At 42.1% G+C, this 27,395-nt stretch overlaps 1 protein-coding gene across 3 annotated transcripts in view; it reads left to right on the top strand.

Annotated features, from left to right (window-relative positions):
• The window catches only part of pard3aa (par-3 family cell polarity regulator alpha, a), a 315,863-nt gene extending 289,379 nt beyond the window's left edge, over window positions 1-26,484 (top strand). For all 3 annotated transcript variants that reach the window (XM_030756195.1, XM_030756194.1, XM_030756193.1), the window contains 3 exons: window positions 14,889-15,009; window positions 21,716-21,843; window positions 25,976-26,484. In XM_030756195.1, coding sequence (XP_030612055.1) covers window positions 14,889-15,009; window positions 21,716-21,843; window positions 25,976-26,405 — 679 coding nt within the window. In that variant the 3' untranslated portion in view covers window positions 26,406-26,484. The remainder of the gene's footprint in view (window positions 1-14,888; window positions 15,010-21,715; window positions 21,844-25,975) is intronic.
• The last annotated feature ends 911 nt before the right edge of the window (window positions 26,485-27,395 follow it).

Here is a 27,395-nt window from a genome sequence, read left to right as displayed (position 1 = left end):
TGCCACACAAGCTGGCTGGCTGAATGACTTGCTGCACCGATGGTAGAGGAAAGAAGACGAGGAAGAGAGAGAGAGAATGGCAAAAGGAGAGCCACCGGGAAGAAATAAAGCACAAGTATAAAAAGAACCATTTTCATTAGGTTAAAATCATGAACTTGTCATCATTAAATCCTTGTCTTATTCAGGACGCAAATAGTTGTGCCCTGTCCTGAATAGACACGGGGGGGGGCTTTGGTAATTTATGAAGAGGACTTTGACCTCTCTATTGAAACTCTACCTTTATGTGTTAGTCTGGTAAAGGTTCGGGGCTATAAGAAAAGATGTGAACACTGAGAGGTTAAAAGTTTCCTTTCTTTTCTCGCCATTCTGCAGCTCTTTATTCAGCCGCCCCCTTCGACCCTACTGTTCATTGGGTTACCATGGCACCAAAACCCCTGTAGCAACTCAGCCTGAGCTTCATAAATCAGATTTTTACTGTGTAGCACTCCTTTTAATCTCCATCCACTGACGGCTTTATTCGATTCCTTCTCTTTGGAGGGCTTTCAGTGGTCAGTTCATCCTGAAAAGAATGCAGGGGTGTGTGTGTATGCATCTGTATGCGCGGGTTTGTATGCATGTGCACAGGCGTGAGAAAAGGGCTATAGAAAAGCAATGTCATCCAAGGCTCCTTTGAACCCCGTGCATGAACTTCTTTCACTTTGAGTTCCCAAGTATCCCCTTCCCCTATGTGGTGACTTTAAGATGGAGCCCGAGTGAGAATCGTCATTTTTTAATGACAAGCCGCTACTCCCCTACTGGACTGCAGTCATACCTCACTTTCATGGTCTCAGTGTGGAGTGGGGTCAGGTCTTTCTTCTCTTTACACTCTTTTTGAAAGAATGTGACTTCATTTCATTAAAAGGGAACTTGGCAGGAAGATCCATTATTTATTTATGAAGCAACTTTGTTTCAGTGCAACATGTTAATCAGAGCGGCACTATGAAGAACGCCAGCCAACGAAGCCTCCTCCAGGCGCATCGAACATCGATCCAGCTTGCTGGTACAGGTCACGGTCTTGTCCGTCTCACGAAACAAACAGCTAAGGTGAGAGAGGATGGCCTTGGTAAGACAAAGACGAGCTCAGGTGAGCCAGAGAGGACTTAGAGCATGGCAGGGCTATTTCAGTAACCGTCCCATTGATCTGTAAGTAAATGGATGAGATGGCATTGTAATAGCAGGGACCTCTGGCTCTCAACAGCAGCTGTCCATCTCAGCCATTATAAGCCGTGATCAATGCGGTGACCACGGGAAATCAGATGCTGGGCTCAGGTAGCTGTGAGTGTTTTTCTTTTATTAGTGTGCTCTTCTCAGTGTATAAAGATTCAAATTAGCACAGATAAATACAGTTTTGGGGAGCCTGCGTAAGTGTTAGGATGTTACTGTGCGCAACAATATGTGTCATTAACATTGTTAATTTTAAATATTCAGGTGACTCACTGTTTATCTGGCGTTAACTGTCTTTATTCGGAGACCGTGTGATTATGTAGACGTGTCAAATTTTTTTTTTAATCTCTGCAAATGTGAAGTGAGCATGTTAGTGTGACATGAGATATGAGAGGCAGCCTGACTACATATAATGCTAATTCTGTTGATGGTCTTCCTGCTCCCTCTCTCTTTCTGCTTGTCTGGGCTGCTGAGGAGCAGCATAAAGGTCTAGAGTTCATTATCAGAGATTTTCCTCTTGAAGGGGCACAGCGACCAAAGTACATGCCGATCTCTCATTACTCTCAGCGCTGTCGCATAATCTTTGCCCACTTACATCATACATGCAGGGACCTGACTTGTCTAGGGTGGGCCTTGCCGTGTGTATCTATTCCCTTTCAACACAGGAAATTAATCTGAAAGTGCCTGTAGAGAAATCACCATTTCAAGCCATTAGCACTTGTCGTGCAAAGCTGCCATTATTGAAATAACCCGGGTGATGGAGAATATTGGACTTACTGGAGCAATAGCCAATTCATGCTACATAAGTTTGGAAATCACCCATTTGGGGAATATTGTAATGGCCTTGTGCAAATGCGAACTTGTATAGGAGAAACTACCATAACCCACCACAAGTGAAATCACTACGTTTCAGTTATTAAACAGCCTGAAGAAAAATAAAATAAGCATAGCAGCGATATAAATATGGAAAAAAACTTCATCTGTCTCTCATAAAACAGATTCAGGGTGGTCCACACACAAAGATAAGCACATAAACATGCACATATTGAACCTGCAAACGAGGAATGAAACAAATCCACGGAACAGTTTTATGGTTTTCCTTTTTATTGGATGTGATGGGATTTTTAAGGATTTTCCAGTTGATTTCTTGACATTTGGCCATTTCACAACACAAATCTTCCAATGATGTGTGCCTGTTGTTTTATTTGAATGGACCTTTTTTTTTATATACTCAAAGGTAAAACCAATGAATTCCCGCTTGGAGATTGCCAGTTCTTTCTGTTCCTGTAAAATGTTCTAATGTGAGATCTGAAAGTAGAAAACATCGCCCAGTCCACCTTGTTACCCAACTTAAGGCAAATGTTGAGAGCTTAATCAATTTTTTTCCTCTTGTTCCATTTTTGGCACTACCACCACTCCCTGTTTTGGAGATTGGCGTTCTGTGAACGCCAGCCAATTGGCAGCCACTATTTACTGCCACCAGCTGCTTTTGCTCATTGAAGTTGCTGCCTCTCGTTTACACATCAATCTCTCTCTTTTCTCCCCTCTCATTAATCTTTGCAAGATCCCAGAGTTATGGCACAAGTTAAGCTTTGCTATATTAACTGGCCTTTGAGGCTCGTTAATGCTATTTTCAGGAATGCCTTGGTTTTGATCAGGCTCACAAAAGCACAGATAGCACTTGTTGATCTAATTTCATTTTTTTTTTTAAGTCCCAGCTCATGATGGTGGAGTTGAATTGGATGGGACACATGTAGATAGCTTAGAGTCTCTTGGGATGTTAGGTGTTGGTGAAAGACTGGTAGGGTTGGGCTCTATCTCTTTTCCTGGTGAAGATATTCCTTTTAAATGTGTTTTATGTTGTCATTCCTATGTGACCCAATGATGTCCTTCAGAACCTGTCATGCTGTCAGAAGTTTCTAAAGCTCTCCCTGTCTTTGTCAGAAGATCACCTTGCCGTTGCTTTGTTTGAAGACGGGGAGCGGGTAGGACTGTTTAAAAGTGATAATGGTCTTTAATGTGCACTGGTGATGATTTATGTGTCCTACCTAGCCTCCCATTGCTTATCATGAACTATAAAACATGAAAAGGAAGTTATTAGGAGGGAGACAGCCAAGGATTCATCTGTTTTTCTTTCTTTGCAAAGCCACCAGAGCGCCAATCCAATTTGCCAGGCATGTGGAGTTATCCTTAAGCCTGTCAAGTGCACTGACAGGGAAAGCTGTCACTTTTCTTACGGTCATATGGTCACAATCACTGCTCAAGCTATTTATAGGTCTCATACATCACACCTTCACTACTACAAGGACCCAGATAATAAGACACCTCACCACACTGAGGGATCATAAGTGAGCCAGTTTAGTCATTTAGTATTTCATCTTTATCATCCTTTAGGCCACTAACTGCATTTTTCAATGGAGCACAGAGCTGTTTGAAATTTTGTTTTAATAGAGCGTCCTTTTGTGAGGTGATTTTGGTCTTGAGCAACTTACAGAAACGCACTCAGGGCCACATGAAAGAGACAAATCAACTAATTGTTAATCTTGATAGTTTGCAGCAGTTATACCTTTATCAAAATGAAATTGGTAATTACATCCTTTGGTAAGGTGCAGCTTTAAATTAAAAGATTGCTAAATAATGAGATATTAGCTTTCACTTTGTGTGGAGTAGAAATCTAATTGCATTTCCTTCCGCCTGTTGGGCTTTTCTCAGGAACCATCTTATTGCCTCACTTGCATGACGTGATCGTTGACTTTGTGCATGAGTGTGTATGTGTCTTGTCATACCTGGAGGATATATGTTAACTCAGCAGGTTGAGTATTACCAGAGCCCTCTATTGTTCTCAGCACCATTGAGAGTTCTCCAAACACTGGCCTATAATTAAAGGGCTCACTCCTATTTAATGCTTTTTGTTCCCATGCCCCCCCACCCCCCCATACTGGGGGTTAAGGATAATGAGCATTTTATGTGGACGTGTATGCACATATGTGTGTATGCTTTTGTGTGTGTGTGCAGGCAGCTGTAGTGACGGTATCTTAATTTAGTTATGACTCACTGGTGCATTCGTTCACACATCAGCTACCACGGTTGCCATCTGTGGGCGAACCCATGACCGCTTGGTCTTTTCTATCAGCACTAGAGTTAAATCCCCTGTGGCTTGTCTGGGACTGCGGGAGTACCATCTCTAGTGTGTTTCCTGACACCCATTCCTTTAACCACCTGAAGGTGACAGTGTTTTGTCATCAGTGTCTCTCAGCTCCCTCTTAAAATGCAGTCTAAATGCCTGCTACCGAAGTGAGCCCCCTAACCAGGCCTGAATAATTCTTTCGGACAGTACAAGGCACATTAGGAGTTCGGCGGAGTGCTTTGCTGTATCACATTTAAAATGTGGCCACTTATAGGGTTTTTGTCCATGAACACAGCCTTGCCAAAGATAGGAAAGCTGTTAGGAGATAAAATAGGAGAAACACCGGAGAGAGGAAATTTATGAGATTTGCTCTGTCTCTTTTCTTTTTTCCTGTGACATTTACTAAGTTCTTCTCAACAAGCTGCAGTTTCCTATCATGACTGTTGGAATGGCAAACAGGCACTCCCCAGTGGAAGAAGTTAATTAGATACATAGTTTTGTTTTTTTTTTGTTTTTTTTTGATATCTTCCTCTCATCTATCCCTCTCATCAGATCTCTGTTTTTTGGCTCAGAAGTATTTTTAGTGTGAGGATGAAAAAGAAGAGCACTGTGATACTTGGGAAACTCCCAAAGTCACCTGCAGAGAAATACAGACAGAAACAGACCAAACACCCAGCGTATTTGTGTGAAATGCTAACAATCTGGCCACGTGATGGAATGCGATCCATATTAGCTGTCTGTTGAAAAGGCATGGCCAAACATTATCAGATATCTGTGTGCTCACTCAAGTCTAAAGCCCATCTTAAGTTACACTAGGTAAAATCCCTGTGACTGAGAAGAAACAACAGGAAAGCACTGATGTTGGCTTAAAGAAATAACCTGTGAGACCCGCTTTAGTTGCGCTCGGTCCTGCTCAGAGGGTAGGTCGGAAAGGCTTTTGTGCACAGGAATGTACGTGATCTTGGAACTGTGCCGCAACTGCTGTCTTGTAGACTCGTAACAGCTAATGTCAAAATGTTCTCTTGCATGGAACACAGACCCTTTGAGATACTTTAAGAACACTTTTGCTTTCCCGTAATGTCAACAGGTGAGCTTCTGGAATACTGGGTTCTTCATTAAAAGAGACATGAAGTCACTTCTTGTGTATTGTTCAATGCTGACTTTGCATTCCTCCAAACCACATCATTTTGTGGTAGGGTTCTAAGATTAGTCATCCAAACCATTGGACTTGAAGTGATACAAGTATACTTGACCAAATCTCCACCCAGTGCCCTTTTCCATGGCTTGATTATTGACTGCCAGTGCTTCTTATTAGCATGTCGGTCACAGGGGAACCGCTGGCCCACGGTCATGATGATAATTGAGATCATAATCACAGCCTGTGTGTGTGTGTGTGTGTGTGTGTGTGTGTGTGTGTGTGTGTGTGTGTGTGTGTGTGTGTGTGTGTGTGTGTGTGTGATGCGGTGGGGGTTAAGCGTTGGGGTCCCAGCTGTCACATAGGCTTTGATTGATGGATGGCTGATGGATGATGATGGATGCATATTCCCGTTAAGCCAATAGATGGTCGTGCCCAGGTTCGTCGCAGCTTCAGCAGTTTAAGGCAGCGTTACGGCTTCATTAAGGCAGAGAGCCACTGTGGCCATAGATCATGGCGGTGACAGGCCAACATTATGTCTGGCTGGGTTGATAATGATGCCATGAATGTGAGGGTCACAAGTTGAAGGGGCATTAACATATGTAAGGCTCCTGCAGGTTGATGGCAGATAGCAGTAATAGCAGGACTTCCTCACTGCTTTGAGTTTGTGATATTTTGGAGTCGTACAAATACTCTGGCAGCTTTTTCTAGCGCATTTCAATTTTGTTAAGGTTTCCTTGCCAATCACTTTTTGGTGCTTGGGATCCATTTCTGTTATTCTAGTAGGTGACAAATCATCAACAAATGTTTTATATTTTGACGCTGATTTGTCTTTTTAGGTCTGATTTTCTGATTTTCCTTCTTTATTATTTTTCTCATATCCCCATCTGTCATTATCTGCCAACCTCTTGACCCTCATATTGATCATTACACAATATTGATAGCCTAAATTGAAATTATCCTGCCAGTCTTGTTTTTTTTTGTTTTTTTCTTTGCTCATCTGTCTGCCCAACCATTACTAAAGGTTATGACCTCTGACCTCTTCTCTTTTCCCTCTTCTGGATATCCGAACAGGACTCCGAGACTTAATCCAGTAATGGATGCGACAGCAAAGCAGTTAGTACAGAACACCAGGGGTTGACAAGGAGGGGGAGGGTAAAGGGGCACAAGTACCCCCACCCAACCCCTGTTCTGTTTGTACCACCAACCAGCAGCCCCCCCCTTCAACCCCTTTCGCTCTCCTCACCACTTAAAGCTGGGAGCAGCTGCGCCAGGAGCACAAAAAATCTTTAGAATCCATCTTTTTAATTCTGCTTTATTACAACCACTATCAATATTGTTATTGTTTAAAGTGGCTCTGGCTCTGACTGACGGGCATCCCACCGTGCCTCTCTCGTTAATTATGTATAGAGGAAGTAGTGGCGGCACAGGGGGTCGTGGAAGAGAAGACTTGGTGGGGGGCTGGTTGTGTATGGGATGGCAAGGAAAGCTACACCGGTCTGGTGTGAATTATTTACCACTGGCTCGTGGTTCACCTGCTGAGCGTCAGGCAGTGACATTTGCAAAGGGAGCGATTGTCTGCATTCAGCACAGTGTGATGTCTTGCTGAAGTAAATGAGATTCTTTACAGGTGTAAGCCTTCTAGAATTAACCCAGGAAACCTCAGTCCCCTAATAAAAGGCAGGATATCTGCTCTGCTTGTTAGTCAGTAAAAAGGGATTTTAAAAATGGGTGTACATGTGACCAGAAACACCGCAGTGGAGAAGTAAACCTTCCAAACCAACCAGTCCCTCTGAAAATGATGCACCAGATGTCAAATGATACATTTCTAAATGCATATGTAATATATGGCTGGTGCACCCACTGCTGCTTGGGCCCATTTGAAATCTAATATTAGCCTTCCATTATAGGTAGCCAGTGAGAGCGTGTCACTTTGGCAATGTGCTAGAATAGCAAACGAGTTAGAGCGGTTCAGCTGCATGTGAATAGCTGCTACTGGAGTAGATTCATCTGCTCCTTCACATGGTGATAGGTTTGCATATATTTGTATTAAAGGACCACAGTTGTCTTTTAATCCGGCCGGTTCTTTTTGGCACATGAGCAACTATATTTCAAAGTATACTGTAATGTTGCTGCTGTAATGTTTACCAAGACCTTGTAGTAAAGAAGTGGGTAATTTTAAAGGTCTTGGTGTGGATATATTCACATGGTGTTGAGATGTTTGTTCCATAATAATAATAATTATTCCATAATAAATTCCTTAATGAATTTATTAAAGGCACTTTTTAAAGGGTACACTGTGGTTCCGAAGTATCTCTCTCTTATGGTTCCATCCCCTTCTCTTTTTGAAGCTCACCAAGATCTGTTTTTTTTTTAATTGCTTTCCTCGACTGACTGTTTTCATACACTGGACTGAAAAACTTGGGCCTCTCTAATAAGCTGCATTCCAGCATATGATAGCATTTGAAGGATGAGGCAGTTTGTTAAAGCAAAGGGGAAAGGCAGTGCTCGGCACTGGGCTTTGGGTTCACACAGCTCTGTGAAAAGTGCAGTTGGACCTGGCCTGGCAGGTTGGCAATCTTTGTAAGATTGCTTCTGGGGAGTTTAACTGTGTCAAAAACATGGACAAAGAAAAAGCATCCCCTTTTTGTTTTTATTCTCCACTGTTACAAAACTTGTTACATTTATCAGTTAAAAGTGTTCATGAAATTTCCCTTTCTGTTCCATTTACAACAGTTTAATATCTTTCATTTTGCAGGCTGGTTAACATCAGATGCTATTTTATACAAAGCATTTTTAGGCATCCACACTTTGCTGGCCAAATTTGTCTCAAGATCAACTCGGCTCCCTCTCGTCTAAGCGCTGATGATCATCTAACCAGTGCTTCTGCCAAGCTGTGCAGCTCTGTCTCAGTTTTAGAGTGGTGCTCCACAGGGAAACCTGCAAAGGTGACTTGTTGCTGCATTGCACCACTCTCTCTGGGCATTTATTTGAGGTCCCTTAATGCAAGATGCAGCAACAGAATTCATATTTCATGGCGCCAACCTATACTTAGACAAAATACGTCACGGTCAGGATACTGGAAGCCAGTCATATAGTACGCTCCCAGCGCACTTCTCCTCTGGCCTCTTAGTGTCAAGCTAGCTCATATCTCATAAAAGTTGTCTGTAAAGCCTGATAGGCTCATAAAAGCTGACTTAACCCGTTTAGATGGATACTTTAGCCCACGGCCTTCGCACCTTATTTAAGGCTGACACTTCACTCGTCTTACCCTGAAGAAGAATGTTGACGCAGATGCATCTGTGCAACACAAACAGTTGGAACGCTGTATGTATGAGACTTTTTTTTTTTCTTTTTTGGGGGGGGGGGGGGTTCAACTCTATATACTGTACACTGCTTTGATAATAAAAGCTTTATCATATTATCATACAGTATGTGCTTATGATTCAGCCAGTTTTTTTTTATGTGCTTGTGAATTTTGAAGATGTAATTAGTTTTAATCATTAGTATGCTTTGTCTCAAATGGCAATGCTCTGAACTTTCTCTGACGTGTGGGAGTGTGTATTTACAGTCTTGACCACACTCTCTCTCTCTGAGTGAGCAATCTTCTCTGAATCAATAGATTGGGATTATGGGCCTTAACTTCAAAGTTCATCTCATTGGAGAATGGAGCCATGCTTTATTTTTCCTAGAAAATAATTTATGGAAAAGTTACCGGGAATGAGGGCAAATAAAGCTCGCAGAGATCCTATCATCTACACAAATCTTAGGTATTGCCTTCAGAGTAAATAGTTTTTGTGCTATGAATCTCATTATTGGTGCTTTTCTTTTTTTTTTTTAAACATGTCAAAAAAATAGTGGCTGCAGCTGGATGTAGATTTTATTGCCCTGCATTGAAGATGATGCAACTAATGAGAGTTGGCTAAAAGAAATGTGTTTTATATTAAAGCCACAGACTATGTACTGGATGTTTTAAAAGACCCAATAACTGTTTTGGTTTGTCTTTTGTGGAAAAGGTCACACCTGTTATCCCCATACTCGAGTTTTAAATCGATGCAGCACATCATGCAGCACGCCAGTGCCGTTACATTCTTTGAGTAACCAAAACTTGAAATTTGCCAGTTAAAAGGCAGTCCCTCACATTGATCTGTGTTTAGAAATCCTGAAAACTGAAAAGAGGAGAGAACAAAAAATGGTCATGATTTGAAGAGAAAAGTTACTATAACACACGTCTTTTTGGTGATAAAGAAATTTAGGATGAAGTTGAAATATTGGAGCTGGCAGGATCTATGTTTGCGGGGCCATGAAGCTTTTAAGTTACTTATAGGTCCTCAATGGGACAAAGATGAAGCCAAAGAACAACGCCTTTCTTTCATTTCTTGTGAGCCGTGCTTTCCTAGAGGAGAGCCTTCTGTGCTTCCCTTCAAGCTGTTCTTTTCCCACCCCAGGGAGGTGAGAGATGAACACTACACCAGGGGCCAGCTATACTGGACAACCCATTGGAGGGAGCAGCTCTACAGGCATTGCTTCTTTCCCTTGTTAATCAGAGCTCCATGCTCCCGAGTCACGCCACTACCATGGCCTAGGCAGAGATCCCACATGATGGCCTCCTTAGGACCCCTGAGGACCCCATATGTGCTGCTTTGGAGTCTGGAAGGAGCCGTGGACACACATTCACACACAGCTCAAATACAGTCACAGACCCACATTAGAGGTGGGGTTTTTTTGCTGGCGAGGCGCCGCTGTCGGTGCCTCAGTCACAAGAGGACATGGGTGAAGTCAGAGCCTGACAAATCCAGGGTATTATCAGGCCTTTGTCCAGCCTGCAGCTGTCACTTACCAGGCTAGTGGGAGAGGATTGGGGGGGGGGGGCAGAAGGGAATTCATGACCTATCCCTTTAGCTGCAGAGGAGCACTGGGGCATTCAGAAATAAAACATATGGGAAGAAAAGGAAAGAAATAAAGGAGAGGGATGAGGCAAGAAAAAACTGTAAGAACTTTTTATGAAGATGGAAAAGAAAGTGGAAAGTGAAGAGAGAATGAAATGCTGGGAAGGGGGGATATATGCTTCAAATACTTCCATTTGATTGCTGGCAAAAAATCATGGCAGAGTGGCAGATATATGCTGATTTCCTTCTGAAGACTAAAAAAAAAGTTTTATCTTGGTCCCTCTCCCCCTTCAAAAATGACCAGCAGTAATGCAGATCTAATCTCTTTCTATCATCGTGGTAGGTCCCAAAGGCTGTCCATTTCCCCCAAAATGCCTCATCTTTCTGTCTTTGAAATAAATGAAAGTCCAGGAGGCGGTGGAATAAAGATGAACTAAGCCTTTGACTTGATGCAAGATTGCCAAAGGGCCCAAACTTAAGAAGTCTGCCCCCTCATCTGCTGCACAGAGATACTGTGGCCAGAGTAAGAAACCAGATAATCTGATAGAATTTCAATCAACAGTGATCAGATAAGAAATAACAGAATGTATGATTTTAAAGTCACTCAGAAGCTCCGGCGGTTCAGCCTTTTTCACTTTAGTTGGAAATGAACATTTCTGTAACACCACTCACAACTCCAGTCAGACTTCATCTCTTGAAATCTTATCCCGAGGATTATAACAGTCTGTCTTTCTCATTCGGATTGGCTCGGACTGGCCCCTGAACTTAGGTATGCTCATGTGACCCATATTACATTCTATGATTGGATTACTCATTTATTGGCCAGTGGCGGTGTTTATGGGGCATGTAGAGACTGAGCGCAGCTTTGATCCACCAACAGAAGCAAATATGAGCGCTGCTGCATAGTTCGCATCCTGGGCCTAAGCCTTGTGGTGTGTGAGACATCTGCCAAATCCTCCCGGATCAAAGGATGACTATTACACAGACAGACATCCACATACCCCCAAATGCAGCTTTAGAGTGTTCATGACCCCTGTCAACATGTCCGTGTGAAAACACAGGTGGGATGGGTGTGGGGGTACACGCATGCATGCACACAGACACATGCACAGTACTGGTCCCTCGCAGTTTGCTGCTAAACACTGACAAAGGTTTTTTTTTTTTTCCAGTTTTATAATCTATAATCTAACAGGTAACATTTTGGTTGAAACAGTAGGAGCATGAAATGAGTGGAGGTTGTATTTTTTTTTTTTTTTTAACTGAGCCTGAATTGTTGTTGTGTGACCTGACTGCACGCCATGAATTCACAGGTTCGCTGCTCTCAATATGTCTTAAAAAAAACTTTCAGTCAGTCAGGCAGTGGTGTGACTTCACCGAATACAGGCGCCCGTATAGTCGGGAGAAAAGAGACAAGGATGGAGAGATATGGAGAGAATGTGTTGGCTCCTTTGTCTCTTTCCACGTCTTTGTGTTGCCGTCTGTGTTGTGCGGTAATGTTTGCATGCATTTGGGAGAGACACGGCCAACCCAAGAGGCCAAGTGCTGACATTTCAGCCTGCAAACTCACAGATGAATTCTGAGCAAATCTCATTATACCGGGCAGAATAAAGATGCTGGCTGTGAAAATGCTGTGGCATATGGACACTTTATCTCCTCCATGTTTTTTAATAACTTTACAGACAGTATCCCATTTTCCACTGATGCATATTTTAACTGCAAACTCGCGCGATCATGATGCAGACAGCTCGCCTGTACCCCTGGGGACACTTATGCCACCTGTGACCTTTTCCTTTTATGCACGAACACACTGCGTATAGCAAACTGATGAGCAGTGCTCATTCATACCTTCTATTGCCCGGTTGACACTTTTTAAAAAAAAAAAAAAAATCTGGGTGGTTTACTGATGTGAATTGCCAGTTTCCTACCCCAGTCTTTCATTATGACACATGTTCTTCGGGCCAATTATAGACAGGTATTGATGTACTGTATTCAGAGGTGCATTTATAAGGATGCATCGGCAACAGTCTTGCTGACTAATTACCTACTGAGGTGCCCAAGTGATGTGGAGCTCTTAGCAAAGACAACTGAATCCATCTTCTTTATGGAGACAGGCCCGCTGCCGGCTGTTACAGTGATAGGGGGCAGTTTCAGCAGCCTCTTTGCGCTTGATTCGTCCTCTTCCCAATATATGAATATATTTACAAACCCTGAGTGCACTCTAAGAATCCCATCAACATGGTACCCCACTGGTGGGTGAAAGACAAAAAGATAAGGCCCTGCAGATCTAATCTAGATAGATTGCAAAGGCCTCCTTTGAACAATCATGATAAATTCACCCCCTTGTTAAATCCAGCTGCCATTCCCAGCCCCCAACTCAAAGCAGTTTCCATTTGGAGTGCTTGGAGCTGCTAGGTCTTTTAATTTGCTTCACTCGTCTTTTCCTTTTCCACATCCCACAACTTCATCCACCCCGCACTGGACCAGATCTTTGCTAATACACTGGCCAATGCGCTTTTCTAGATTGATAGAAGTGAAGGGCAGAAGGGCTTATTATGCAGTGAGTGTATATGGGCTCAAGTAGTCTTGTTTATAGCCTGTGGTTTCCTGATCACCAGCTGGTTCCTCTGGCCCAGTGGTGCATGTTTGAGATGCTGATGGTAGCGCTGACCCTCCCTGGAGGGTCACACAGAAAAAATTTACGAGCCTGTTTATTCGGAGGTAGCTCAGTCTTCTCTTTGAGCAGCCTCAGGGATTAAGCTAATTGTGAGCATTGGACTTCACAGAGGGTGAAGTCTTTTCCCACACAGTAGTCTTGTGAAACCTTTTTTCTCAACAAGTAGGGATGATGACAATGATGATGATGATGATGATGATGATGTGATAAACATGAAGAAATAAACCTAGAGTTGCAGATGTTTTGTTATTTAATTAACTTTTGTTCAAAATATCTTCAATAAAATCAACAAACACACAGATGGCTTTGGTATTCACAGAAAAGCACACTTCCTGAAGCACAAACCTCACTGCTTTTGTAGTTAAAATAATGAGAAATTGTATGATAACAGGAAGAACATTTCGGGGAGTGCACATGTGCAGTTCTATTGACTGGAATTAAGTAATTTAATGTATTTAAAATTGCATTTGCTATTTAAGCAACCTCAAGTAAATAGAGAGGGAACATTGATTTTGTAATGAACAGTAATAAAGGGACTTCACCATTACTCCACACCCTAAAAGCATAAGCTACCTCACACCCCAGTGAGCCACTTAATTGCCCACATCCACGTAAAAAGGCCTAATGCACGCTCCCTGCGCTTCCACACATATAAAGCTATAGGAATCAAATGGAGTATAACTAATACAATTGATTTTGATCAGGAAGTACGAATAACACGATAACTGTGTCTCGCCAAGTGCTACTAAGGGGCATGCACCGAGAGCCATGCATCCTTTATGAGCTGCTATTTATTGTGCTTTTAATGAAGCTTGATTGGCAGTATGTCCTAGCGCCCATTATCATCAGAAGGATGTGCTCATTCTAATCTGCAATTATCACCATAATTGTGCTCAGAATCCTCTGGGCCCAAATAAGCAATCAGTTCCACTGCTGCTGTGCCACCTGTAAGTGCTGCTCAGGAGGACACACTGACAGGCTGACAGGTCTTCATATCAAGGGGTCCATTTTGGACTGTCTTTGGCTTTTGTCTGCGCTTGCTCCTCATTTCATGCGCCTGTGCTTCTCTGCTTTCAGTCTCACTGGAAATTCTGTCCTGGCTGACTTTGTTTCTTTTCCTTTTCTCACATGCTCTTGATTAACCTTTCTCTTTTTTTTTTTTTTTCACTCGGCACCATCCCCACGATCACCCTCCTTCCTTTATCTCCCTCTCCTTCCCTCGCCCTATCCATCCCACTCCTCACATCCCCGAGCTCGCATCCCCTCCCAGCACAAATTCCTAACCTTTGGTCACTTTCATCCCCGTGGTATGCATAAATGCAGGCCTATTATCAAGCCGGTTGTCTCGTCATAATTATGCATTTTGTCATGTGCTGCCTCTGTAGCTGGTGATAAAAGGAGAGCCTGATTAAGCTGAGGGAAAGCTATTGATTCCTATTGACAGGCTCCTCAAAGGCCTTTAATGAAGGAGATGTAAATGAGGGTTTTCCACAGTGTTTAATGACTGCGCACCATAAAAGGCCAACATTCTTCTGCAGTCTAAAAGAGACATGCATCACTGACACTTTCAGTTTTTGTGATGTTCACAGGCGATAAAAGGGTGGGAGTAAAAACATGTGGCGATGTCGGTCAGATATGCAAACAGAAATCAGGACTGGAGAATTTAGGAGGGCGATAATGCGGTTAAACACAAAGCACCTGTAACAGCATGCTAGAAAAACAAATCAATGTGCCAGGTGTTAGTTCTAAGTGAAGGATGGCTGAAAAATACATTATTCAAAAATATATCCAGATAGGAATTTGGCTTCCTTTCTGGATGATGAGTCTAAGTATCCCAATTCCTTTGTCTCTCTCTCCTAGCAGTCAGATGGCCCCTAGTAACCACGACCGGATACAAAGGCTGAGGAGTGAGTTCCAGCAGGCCAAGCAGGACGAAGACCTTGAGGACCATCAGCACAGCTTCAGCTTCAACCAGTCCTGGGTGAGTGTCTGGTGGGAGCTGCATTCAATTAGACTGCACATCTCTAAAGCTACAAACCTAATGTGTAACTGTCTAGTCATATTTCTGTAATCTTTCTGGCAGTCACTAATAAATCTTTGTTTTTCAGGATTTTTCCATACAAGATATTTTTCTTATGTTTTTGTGTCTTGTGGTGGTTACAGCTATGACCCCATTCACTTGAGCAAATGCAAAGTAGATCTAAATAATTTTGCTAAAGCTTTAGGTTTCTCTAATAACTAATTCTACACTTTTTTTGACTAATTCCTCATTCCTGGGTCCAACCTTTCACCTGAAAATAATTGCTTGTTTTAGTCACTGTACGTGCCTTTTCACTCTTAGAAATTTGACACACTTATGGAAGGAAGGCACAGGCGTTAAGGCAGTGTTAGAGGAGAGAAACCGTTACCCACTCTGTTCATTCCAATTTTCATTAGACCTGATTAAAGGGATTTTTCAAATTAAAACCAAATTTAAATTAAAATTTGAGAATACTTTCTTTAAGCGGTTCTCCTCTTCAGTGATTGATCTTTAACAACAATGGGATTTATTCTTCATAATTGGAAAAATGTAATCAAGTTAATGCCTTTGTTAATTCATTCAGACATGATCTCATATCCATCCCAGCTATGCATTAAAAGTTCAGATGTGCCAGAACTTTAAGTAAAGAATAATTTCCTTTTTCCAAACACACTGTCAAGTCACTGATAATCTTGAACCTGCAGCCCAACTTTTTACTTGACTGGTGTGTTAGGAGGAGAGTAACTCATCAGTAGACATTGTGTTTGATGTCATACATCCTTTTATCTTAAAGTTTAATCAAAATCATGATCAAAAAGATGCATATAACCAAGTCAGAACATATCAGTGTCAAATATCTGCATACTAGCTATCAAAATTGCCTCACAGTGACTTCAGACAATGTTTTTTTTTTTTGTTTTTTTTTTTTTTACTGTGACCTTTGACCTCATAGAAAAAAAAAATGTAGCTAGATGTTGCACCAAGCACAGCTATTTTGAAAATTATGGGCTGGAAAGTCAGACCTTGAAAGTTAAAATATTTTGCATGCAATTTTCTGGAGAGTTATCAGTGTTGTTTTGTCGGGTAAATTGGTTCGGAGTGACTGGCATCTTCTGCTGTTTTTTCCACTGTCCAAATGAGTTTGGGTGAAACATAGCAGCATGCTTCCCACCATGTTCCTATACAGATGAAGGCAGGCTTTATTTGCTCTGGATTTTCTTCAGTATTTGTCAAACTGATGGCTGGAAAAAAAAAAAAATCACAGAGTGGACATCTATTTCTGTTTTCTTAATCTCTCTTTTCCCTTTCGCCCTGAGATGTTAACTGCTTGTTCACCGCCAAGCAGTCTCAGTCTTTCTCTCTGAGCCGCTGAGCTCTTAATTGCTTCTGATTGTTGACACTGTTGGGCACGCCACTGCTGTTCGACTAGTAACAAGATATAGGGCCAGCCCTTGAGTACTGAAGTCTATTTTATTAGTCCTCTTTCATGTTATTTTAGTTCTGTGAACAAGAAAATCAAGTGATGGCGCTTGTCAGGAAAGAGAAGCACACCCGCGAAATCCTGTCTTAGTGTCATTCAGAGTGGACGGGGTACGGATTTTGCTTTGTGAAGTGAACTGGTTGCTCTCTCATATGGGTTTTATTATTGTGGGTGGAGGCAGTGACGACAAAACCATTTTTTTTTTAAAATGTTTTAACCCACTTTGAAAAATCATAGCTGAGTTCTGTTCAAACCAATCTGAGCTCCTTTTTACACTGAAACAAAGATCTCCTTTTTTTTGTTTGTTTTAAACTCAGTTTCATTGCTGGAGATGGTTCACAGTGATGAAAGTGAAACCTTTTATGACCTCTGCTTTTATAAATCAAATCATTCAGCGAATGTAAGCATGAAAAACATGATGCTCTAGCAGGCAGTTAAATGCCTACCACATCAAAGTCTGGAGAATTGCACTTTGATGCCTGTTTGCTGTGAGTGTGCAAGGTCGCTTTTGTGATAGCATCCACGCAAGAACGGGAGCTGCTAGCATCTCAAAGCATGAATCGAGGGCTTGCATCAGTTTAGATTTGCTCAATCGCTTATCCAGATATAGGAATTTTTGGCTGTTTTGGCAAAATCTCGGGCTCCATTTCGTGGCTGTTGTAGGTCACATGGATCATCATGCATTTTAACAGATGTGATGGAAAAACAGAGCAATGAGTTTGTTCCATGTTGGCTTAATGGTTTAGCTTTAAATTTATTTTTAATTAGGAAAAAAAAATCACTCTACAAATCAGTCTCAGATTAAGGCCTATTTAGTAGCTGTTAGCTATAGCTTGATCTTCATTAGCAGATGCAGTGTGCATGGAAATATAGGTTTTCAAATTTTAGAAATGTAATCCATTCAATCTGACAGGATCCCCAGTACTAAAGACAAAACCACTGTTCCACATTCTCTCCTCCTGTTTTGCTTTTGGAATAAAAAAAAAAAAAGGGTAAAAATGAATCATAATAAAGTTCAGGTAAGATAAGGGCATGTGGAGCAGTAATAGGTGTGGTTCTTGTGGGTTTAAGCTCAGATGTGCCTCCAGCTGTAATGATCAGGTCCATCCTTAAACCTAAGCTCCTCCTTAATGGAATAATGATCAATATACAAAAAGCCTGGTCTATCAGTCAACCTGCTAAGCCAACACACACAGTTAGAGCCAGTATGTTTACGTTCCCTCCCACCCTGCTTCTTTATAAGACAGGATTTCCAGATGTTCATCATAAAGAACTGTTAAGCAATGTTTTTCCGAGAGCACCCCCACCCCACCCCACCCCCCTCCATCAATAAAAAACTATTTGTGCTGCTGGGGTAGAGCAACAGTAAGCACGACCACACAGAGGAGTGTGAGCACCATGCTGGTACTTTGGCTCGCACACATCAACAGCAACTTTTAAAGTCCATATTTATGTGAATTCTTTTGATTTTTTTTTTTATTTTATTACTTTGAATTCTGCTACTAGGCTTCATGTTTCATGTTGATTAGTGTTATGTGGTTGCAACTAGCTCTGCACTATGTGATCATTTGAAGAATAAGCCCTGTTTAACCAGTCACTTGACTTCCTAAAAGATTAGTATTAAGATAGCAGAGCTCCGTGCCATTGAATTGTAGATGGTCAAACAATACAAGGAGTGTGTCATGTGAGGCTTATGAGCAGGGCTGTAGGGCAGCTGTGAGGAATGCAGTGGTTTTCCTCACAGAGGAAGACCATAACAAAAATCCTAAAACCAGTATTGCATACCGGGATGCTTAGAGGATACTGTGTCTTCAAGCTGTGTTTCAGTCTGAGAAGTTATTCTTCTTCTGACTGCATCTTAGTGACAAAATTTACTTACATTTCTTTCTTAAGACCAGATCTTGGTGACTTGGATTGATCTGCTGCCTTTTCAGGCTTCTCAGTCATGCTATTGCAAGGCTTTATATGGATTAGTGCTGTTCAATGTTTACCGACAACATGGTTAAAGAAAATTGGACTAATAAGCAAAAGGACTTACCATTATATTTGAACAAGTTGTGATATAAAGTTACGTAGATTGGTTGTGACTGTGGAATGGATTTTTAAATATAATAATATTTTCAGCACTATTCATGCATACATACTGTATAGGTGTACATATATCTTTACAACAAAAATGACTTGTTCTGGCTTTTGCGCATGCTACAAAATCCTTAAATGATATGGAGTTAACCACACCAACCTCCTATTCGCGGCGGTTTCTTGGGCCAAAGGCCGGGAAATGGCAGACCACACTGCTTGATCGCAGATGGATGCTCCGGCCCGGAGCTACACACCCAGGCAACCGCAAATGGACTGAGCTTGCTTATAATAAATTTGGCGGAATTGGGTCGGCGCAGTGACTTTAAGAGAGAATCATTATCCAACTGGGCTTTTGTCAGGATGTGGTGTTTCACTACCATTCTCTCACTTTCTTCTTGTTGTATTTGCCCATTAGCAACCTTAATGTCTTCCATATGTCTGTTTGTGTGCAGCGCGGCTGTTCTCTCAAAACGGTTCCCTATGTGATGGTCTACAAACATACTATCATGAGACGTGTGGGCGGTAAAGCCATATGTCAGTGCTGACCCATCACCGCAACCTGCTTTGATATCTTAAAGGTTTGTGACCAGCTCTGAACCAAGAAATATTACACCTTGGCTGTCTCGCTTGACTCCCACCCAGCTGCTTTCCTCATCCCGGATTTTTGATAGCTGCAAATAATTTTCATAATTACGTCCTCCCCCCCGGCTCTCATGTTTAAACAGGTGGAGAGTTTTTGTTTCCTCTTGTTTTGTCTGTGACACCACCAAGGAAACGGGGGAGAGATAAAAAATGTGGCGTATTGACATCATTTTTCACATTATTGGATAAAAACAAACACGGACATCTCTTTGATTAGATTTCAACAAATGTCATGTTTTATATGGCATTATATTCCAGGCCTAACACGAAATAATCTGATTCTCCTTCCCTGGATAATGCCATTATGCTGACTGATTTTCTCTCCTGGCTATTTCTCATGCATTTCTCTTGGCATGGCGTCATCCACGTCAACCCTTCAGTTTTAGACTGAAGAGTGTAGCACCGCAGGATTCCTCCTCACTTCCTTCCAAATCACATTAATAACTTTCAGAGTGCGTGACTAATTATTTTCTCACTACCACATTTGGCTCCAGTAAAATTATTTTTCTTTCCCCCTTTCAGTTCATCTGATATCGGTTTATGTGCTCTACAGTTTCAGAGCACAGGAAACATGTTGTTGCAGGGAAACCTGAAACATATGAGTCCAATTCACTTCACCCACGTGGGATGCTATTATGTTTTTTAGACTTGGAGGGCTTGAGAAAAGACTTGCTATTGACGCTGAGTGAAATGTAATTGCGCTGTTATTGCAGCTGTCCAAGTGAGGACAAAAGCAGTCATTTCAGAAACAGAAGATCTTTCCAAGAAGCCATTTCATGGAAGCCTGTCATTCCGCTGAGGCACCTTTACCCCATTGATTCATTCCAGAATTGTTCTCTTCAATCAAATATTGCGATATTATCAGAAGCCTTTGGCTTCACAGAGATACACTCAAGGTGTCCATTGATATTGCGCCAAAGGGCACCTTGAGGCGACAGACATGGTAGTATTGGACGCTAACAGCTGTCATGCAAATCAGACTTATTTTCTTTTTCTGTTTATTTTAGCGTTATATGATTAGGTTGAGATAGTTAAACTACCTAGTTAGGTTTAGAAAAAAGGTGGTGGTTTGGGCAAGTTGAAAAAAATATACTCAAAGGATTTATCAAGCTGCTGGGTTACTGTTGTAAAATGGGAAATTTAAACTCAAACTGCAAACTTGTCTTAAATCTACGTAACCAGAGAGTGAAAAGTAAGTTAAAAAAAAAACAAATCAAGTGCAAACAGAATAAATCAGTGAATAGTTTTAACAATGAAAAATCCCAAATGGGACACTAACCGCAATATTCTGGCAGAGGAACTTGACTACATCCACATCTGGTCGACTGCATCCGTTGACACCCCCTCAATCATTAAATGCAGACTTCCTTAAAATAGGATTTGTGTCCAACATTAGTGTTGGCTGGTATATCAAAACACGGACACCAACACACCAACATCTGACCGAATTGTGTTATTTGACAGCCTGGGTTGACTGCATTAAACTGTGTTTGCCCACGTCCTACCAGCTCCATGGACACATACACACAGACTGTCAAAAATTAAGAAAATGTATCCCCACCCTATCAAACACATACAGGTTTCGCTTATGTTTAGAATTCAATGGGTGAGTAAATTTGGGTAAATTAGGCGTTATTAACTGGTTAATTTATTCACAAAAACCATCCACCGCTACCTGCCATCCTTAAAGTCTGAGCCTTATGAATACTGACAACTGGTCAAGCCACGCCTGCGACACCCCCTCAGCTTGCTTCTCTTTAATTGGCTTGTCTTGTTCTTTCATAAGCCAGCTCGTTAGCAGCATGCTGGTGTTGAGGGAGATGATATCTCCATGTCAACCTCACAGATGATCAGACGACGAACACACACGCACACTGGTACAGGTTAGCGGCGTGTTGTCACATACATATGAGTGGAGTGAATAATTATAATTCATCTCTTCAGCACACAGTTTGAGTTGTCAGACAGGATTCTTCGCTCAACATCACAACATTCTTTTTTTTATGTGGTCTTAGGTTAATTTTTATATTGACTCTTGATTAGTTTTCACTCATCAGTACTATTATATTTATAATATATTTTACATTTGTTGTTATTTTAATATTTGGAATATACAACTCTAATTTGGAAGCTTCCTTTTTTTTTTTTTTTTTTAAAGAGTGTCAGTTCAAACAGTGAACTGATTCTCATATCTGATAAAGTATTGTTATTATTTTCATCCTCTGGCACAATCATCTTACCTACTAACTATCTGTGTCCTGAGACCAGCCCAGCACACAGGAGGCATTACGCAGTCAAACCACCAGCTGTGTTGAGGGAATCCACCATTAACTTTGTGTTTTTGTTAAGAGCGTACAAACGTGTAAGCCGTGGTTTGGAGGTAAGCTCTGCCTGCCTTTCATTCGCTCTTTGTTTCTGTGCATTTACTCTGTCTATCCTGTCTTTATTTTGTGGGTTTAACAGGCCAGCAATGGGACAGAGACATCAAGTGGACGTCACTCTGTAACAGTTGACACTCAGGTCCAGAAACAGCAGCAAGAGGACAGAGATGATTTCCAGCAATCACAGAGGCAGTACAATTCCCTGCCACGGTGAGACATCCTTCCGCCTCTTCTTTCTTTATTCCATCTGTCTGTCTGTGCATCTGTCTGCCTCTGTCCACCCTTTTGACTTATCACGTCCTTCCTGCCCTTTCTCAACCCCTTCATTTGACTTTTTCGATTTCCATCAATATCTTTTCCTCATATTTTTGCCTCTTTTTTTTTTTTTTTGCCCACTTATCTCTTTGGCTACCCTCAAAGTCAGTCACCACAAAGCCACTTTCAACTAATCTCCAGACATTTAAATGATTCTTAGCAAACTCTTTGAATGAAATCATTTAATGTGATCACTTAGAATTATTTGACTGATATCCAGATTCATTAAGTCAACGCTGACCCCAAGAAAGTGGTGACTTTGTCACTGGCACCGGCCCCCCTCTCCAACGCTCGCTATATAATGAATAACAACCCAGATATCGTGTTTTTGAAAGGAACTTTCTCTCTGCAGTCGCTTGCCTCACACAGCGTGACATCAGAAGCTACAAGCGCTTCTCTTCATCTTCTCCATCTTCTTGTTTCGATTCTTTTGCATATTTGTCAAAGAGATGCCAATAAAGCTTACCATATCTAACATCTTGAGGCTTTGGGGGGGAAATGAGTTTAGTATCAATATTTGCCGTTTCTGCCAGCACTCCATTAAATGTCTTTAACAATCTTCTGAAGTTTTTAATCTCATGGCAGTAGGTGCAAATTACAAAGTTAACCACTGCTGCTAGAAAAAAAAAAAGCCACATTTGAAGCTTAATATCCTTAAAGAGAAAACTCCCTGAAGGCAATAATTCTATCATTCGACTGACTGACTGACACAGGAGTTTGTAATAAAATAAACGTCATTGTTGAATATTTTCACACTGAAAACAATCTATTGTGATTTTTTTTTTGTATTGTGAAAAGTAGAATATGTTCAGTAGTGCTAAGAGCAGAGTGATGATTTATTTAACTTTTGCAGCTTGCCAATTTAAACAAAGACAGAGCTTTTAATGTGTGTGTGTGTGTGTGTGTTGGGGGGACTTTTCATTTTCTTGGCCACAGTTCCCTCCTGTGCTTTAGTCACTCCCTGCACAAACTGCAATCATTTCCTCATGGCCATCCCCTTTTGCTACAGTATGTTGTCTCAAAACACAGTTGGGTCGATTAAAACATGTTCCTGTCTGTGGCTATGGATTTGTGGTCCGCATGGACACATAATCAATTCGGTCTGTATACAGCAGACGGATCTATGCATTCCCTTCATATGTGTTATCTGCTAGCATCTCATGTGGTGTGACAGTTGACTTGAGACCTTCTCTCCCAATGAGTTGCTTCTCTTGGGAAAGTTCCTCTCTCTGGCGAAGCAGCCAGGCGAGGATAGCCTTTGATATGCATTCCTTTCATAATCTCATAGTGTCTTTGGGCTAAGAGTCACATGAGCTCAGGCTTGATGCTTGACCCTGGCTAGGGCTTTTCAGAGCTTGTGTCGTGGCTTCTCGTTAAAGAGCTAAAGTCTTCCATCCACAGTGCTTTCTAATGTCAGCCACCCCTCTTATGGAACCCCATCACCTTTTACTCTTCCAAAACAGGACGAATGTGCAGTAGGCAGAAAATGGAACATTCCCTCTTAAAAAAAAAAACCCCAAAAAAAAACAACCCACCTCCACCCCAAAGCTTCCATAGTAGCTGGTTATCTGATGACAGCCAGGCTTAGCTCGCTGTCTGGGATGTGAGGATTGGAAGAACACTAATGAAGGCTTGTTGTTGGAGCAGGATTAGCAGTGACAGGCAGTAGAGGTCGAGAGCGACTGGGAGAGGAACGAGTGTTTTAGTAGGAAGGAGAGACCGCTGATTAGCCCAAAAGAGATGCGCTCACACACTCGCACACGCGTGAATTCCATCAAGATAAGGTTCTTAACTGCGGACCGAGTGAACTGCCAGTAGCTCTTTCATCTACCCGTGCAACAATCGCATTCCTCAGCCAAAACAATATCGTTCCAAGTTATAAAGAAAATATTGTTCCAGGTTTGTCGACAATTTATTTGTGCAATATAGAAACAATTGTTCCATTGCCCTTTGGATGCATTTGGGGCAGCGTGTGTGCGTGCATGAGTATAAGTGTTCTCCTACTTCTCATAAACTCTGATTCTTCCCAGCTGTTTTAAAGAAACACAGTGGCCACAAATTTTTCTGCGAGCCAACTTCCTGGGTTTGTTTGTTATTTTCTGTCATTCTAAATTTACCCCACTCTTTGGCATGGTGTATTTTCCCATCCCCTCCTGCTGTAAATGTGACTAATCTACTTTGTGACATATTCTGGCGAAGGAGTAGAAGTGATAAGAAAACTAGATCCCCCTGATGCATCAATCACTATTACATTCCTGTGGAACAACGCAATCTCTGCTGTCTTCTCCTCACCTGTGACTTTCCCCTAAATCTTGTGTACTTTACAACCTAGAAGGTCATTCTGGAAACACAGGTTGCTTCTTCATGCAACAGGCATCCCGCGTTTCTAAACAAGCAACTCCCTCATGAGCGGTGCTGGCTGCTCTTTAAGCCAAGCCTGGGTGTAAGTGTGTGGCGGCTCGCCCAGACAGCGAAACCCATATATGGAGCATGTGGTGAGGCTCTCTCTGCAGTCTGTCCCTACATCTGCCCCTCTACCAATTACTCTCATACTCGCACACACATGCATCCAAACGGAGGAACAAGAGGATGTGTTTGTGTTGCACACGCTCCTCACATAAATGCGTAAACAATTTTCCGCACACGGATAAAGCTCACAAGCTCACAGAGACACACGTACCCACATTACAGGACCATGTGCTTCAGCTCTCCCCGTCCCTTTAGACACTGGGAACCACACAGGCTTTCATTAGTAATGCTGGAATTGTGGGATTCTCATTACGGAGAGTTCCACAGGGATCATGATTGAAAGAAATATTTCGAGCTAGGGAAAGTTGTCATCCATAAGCCCAATTAATGCTTGACTCATGTGATTGATGGCAACCCTGGCATAGACAGCTATAGGATAGTGTTGTCTTTATACTTGTTGAGGTGGGGATAAGTACTTTGCACTAGCTTCTTTGCCTTTATTACATATTGCATTATGCGTCGCTATGCTTATATTAAAAATGTGCTTTGTTACCAAAGTGGGAGGTGCGGTAGCCACAGTGTGCAGAAGGTTTTGAGAGAAGAAATAAATAAACTAAATAGAAACAGAACAATAAGAGTAATCTAGTAGTCTCCCGCCTGCTCCTCACAACCTCCCTGGAATGCAGGTGTTTAGGCCTAAAAGCATGCCAGCCCCCTTGTCTCCCACTACAGTCATGTGGTGTGTACTCGAAAGCCTTTTAAGCACACAGCGGGTCAGTGAGGTGTGAATGGGATTTCTCTTAGCACCCTTGATGCAAAAGACACTGTCACAGGTATTCCATCCCACGTCTGCTTTAATGGATTCTAATAATGGAGAAGACTTAACACTTTAGCCAAAGACCTTGCAGATTTCAATGACAGCTGTCCAGGTGAGAGTGGAGCATGTGCGGTGGAAAGAATGCATGTATGATAGCTCTTTTGTTTAATTTTTCTTTTCTGCATGCATCTCTGGCTGGCCTGTCAGTGGAGGGGCTAACAGGCAAGCTGAAGATGAGTAGAAGGCAGATAACGTTGCGAGACCTGCCATTATTTTGTCTGGTCTGTAAGTGCACCCATCTGCATCTCCCAAAAAAAGAAGTTAAATGGATGAAAGTAGCCATTTTCCTCGGCGAGGTTTTAGCATTTATGTTTGTTTACAATGTGGAACTAATAGTCCTGTGCACTTTTCAGGCTTCCGTTTGTCTCCTGTCTCTTTCATGTCTTGTATTTTTGTGTGTGTTACTAGATTCAGTGTAATCATGCAGGAGACTAAAACAGACCCCTCTGTTGTATTCATGTTGCTTTCAATATTTTAAGTGAATGCGACTACCACATCCTGCTTTTAATCTCACACAAATGTGAAAATGAGCCCGTTCTCGCCTGAAGTACAGTGTCTTTTGAATTGCCTTTCAATAGTGTTGAAACAGGGGGCACCTCTGTTCGCTTTAGATTTAATTGGTGCTTAAGGGGACTTAAAAAACAGTGCGATTGACCCATTTACCTGTCTCTGTGTGTTTAGGCAACCTCGTAAGAACACCAGCACAGCATCCCAAGACTCATGGGACAAGCTGTACATGCCAGCAGAGGGATTCCAGGCATCCAAGGAAAATCCACGCTACTCCGGGGGCCAGGGGTCACGTAACGGCTACCTGGGAACACCCAATATTAACGCCCGCGTCTTCTTTGAGACCCAGGAGCTGCTGAGGCAGGAGGAAAGGCGTAGAGAGCAGGCGGCCAACAAAGCCAGGCCGCCTCCTGCACAGGAAGCTCCCGGTGGAAGCACCATTGACCAAAACAGAGACCGCACTCAAGGTCCCAGCTCTACCCCAGTTCAGGTCCCATTAAAGCCCAAGGGACCCTACAGACAGGACGTACCCCCATCGCCTACTCAACTCGCCAAGCTCAGCAGGCATCAGAGTTCAGTGAAAGGAAAGCTGTTTTATTCCTGAGATGGTGAAAGGAAGTATATGGATGTCTTTAAGGTGATAAGGACTGATCCTCATGAGCATTTACAGGGAAAAAAAAAAACACAAAGAGGGGGGTTGTGGGGTTTTTATAAAATTATGAGATATAAAGATTTTTATTGGACTGCTATTAAAAATGTTTATATTTAAGAAAAAAAAAATTTTAATTATATGAACAGTGATCCTTTTTAAGATGTTTTATAGTCCAGCATTGTGGTCATCTATATCATGTATGTTTATCCTTTAAGTGCCTTTTAATCAATTGATTGTTTGGCATTAGGCCATCTTTTTGACTCATGACTCATGAATTGCCATTTGACCCGTCTGACACACCCAATAAAATTGCCATCACTACAGAGGACTGGTTGGGGTCATCTCGGCAACGCAACACCTAAACAGCGTAACCTCACGGGCAAGACTCGGTCTGGACATATTTTTGTACCACACGTCTGCTGGCAGGGACCTCAGTCAATGCCATGTTTGTGCGAATGAGGCTTATTTCTGATGCTCATGGGGACTTTATCAAGCAATACATGGTGTGTATGTGTGCATGTGCATGTGTGTGTGTGTATATGTGTGAGAGGGAGATTGAGAGAGAGCGAATCCTAGCAGGAGCTGACGTGAGTGTGGAGGTTAAGAAGCTTGTGTGAACTGTGGAGTCAGAGCTTGGGTTTTGGGCATGAGCACCCACCCCCTCAGTTCAGGGAAATGTCCTTTTTGGTTTCAGATACAGGACTTACTTAACGTCTGTATCCTCTTTCCAACCCCCCACTTGTATTCCGTATGATAATCCTAAATTCTCTCTTCCCCTCTGCTGGCTGCTTTATCGGTTTTTGTTTTTTTTCTCTCTCTCTCTCTCTCTCTCTCTCTCTCTCTCTCCACATTGTCACCATTAATATACGGCACTCTCAGTGGAGGAAAACAGCTTTAGATCTTCTTTATTTCTGCTCCGCTCCACCCACCCAGGGAATCCAG

Source organism: Archocentrus centrarchus, chromosome 20 (assembly GCF_007364275.1).
Source record: "Archocentrus centrarchus isolate MPI-CPG fArcCen1 chromosome 20, fArcCen1, whole genome shotgun sequence".
NCBI classification, from domain to species: domain Eukaryota; kingdom Metazoa; phylum Chordata; class Actinopteri; order Cichliformes; family Cichlidae; genus Archocentrus; species Archocentrus centrarchus.
Note: the sequence above shows the minus strand (reverse complement) of the source record. Positions and strands in the feature narration are given on the sequence as shown.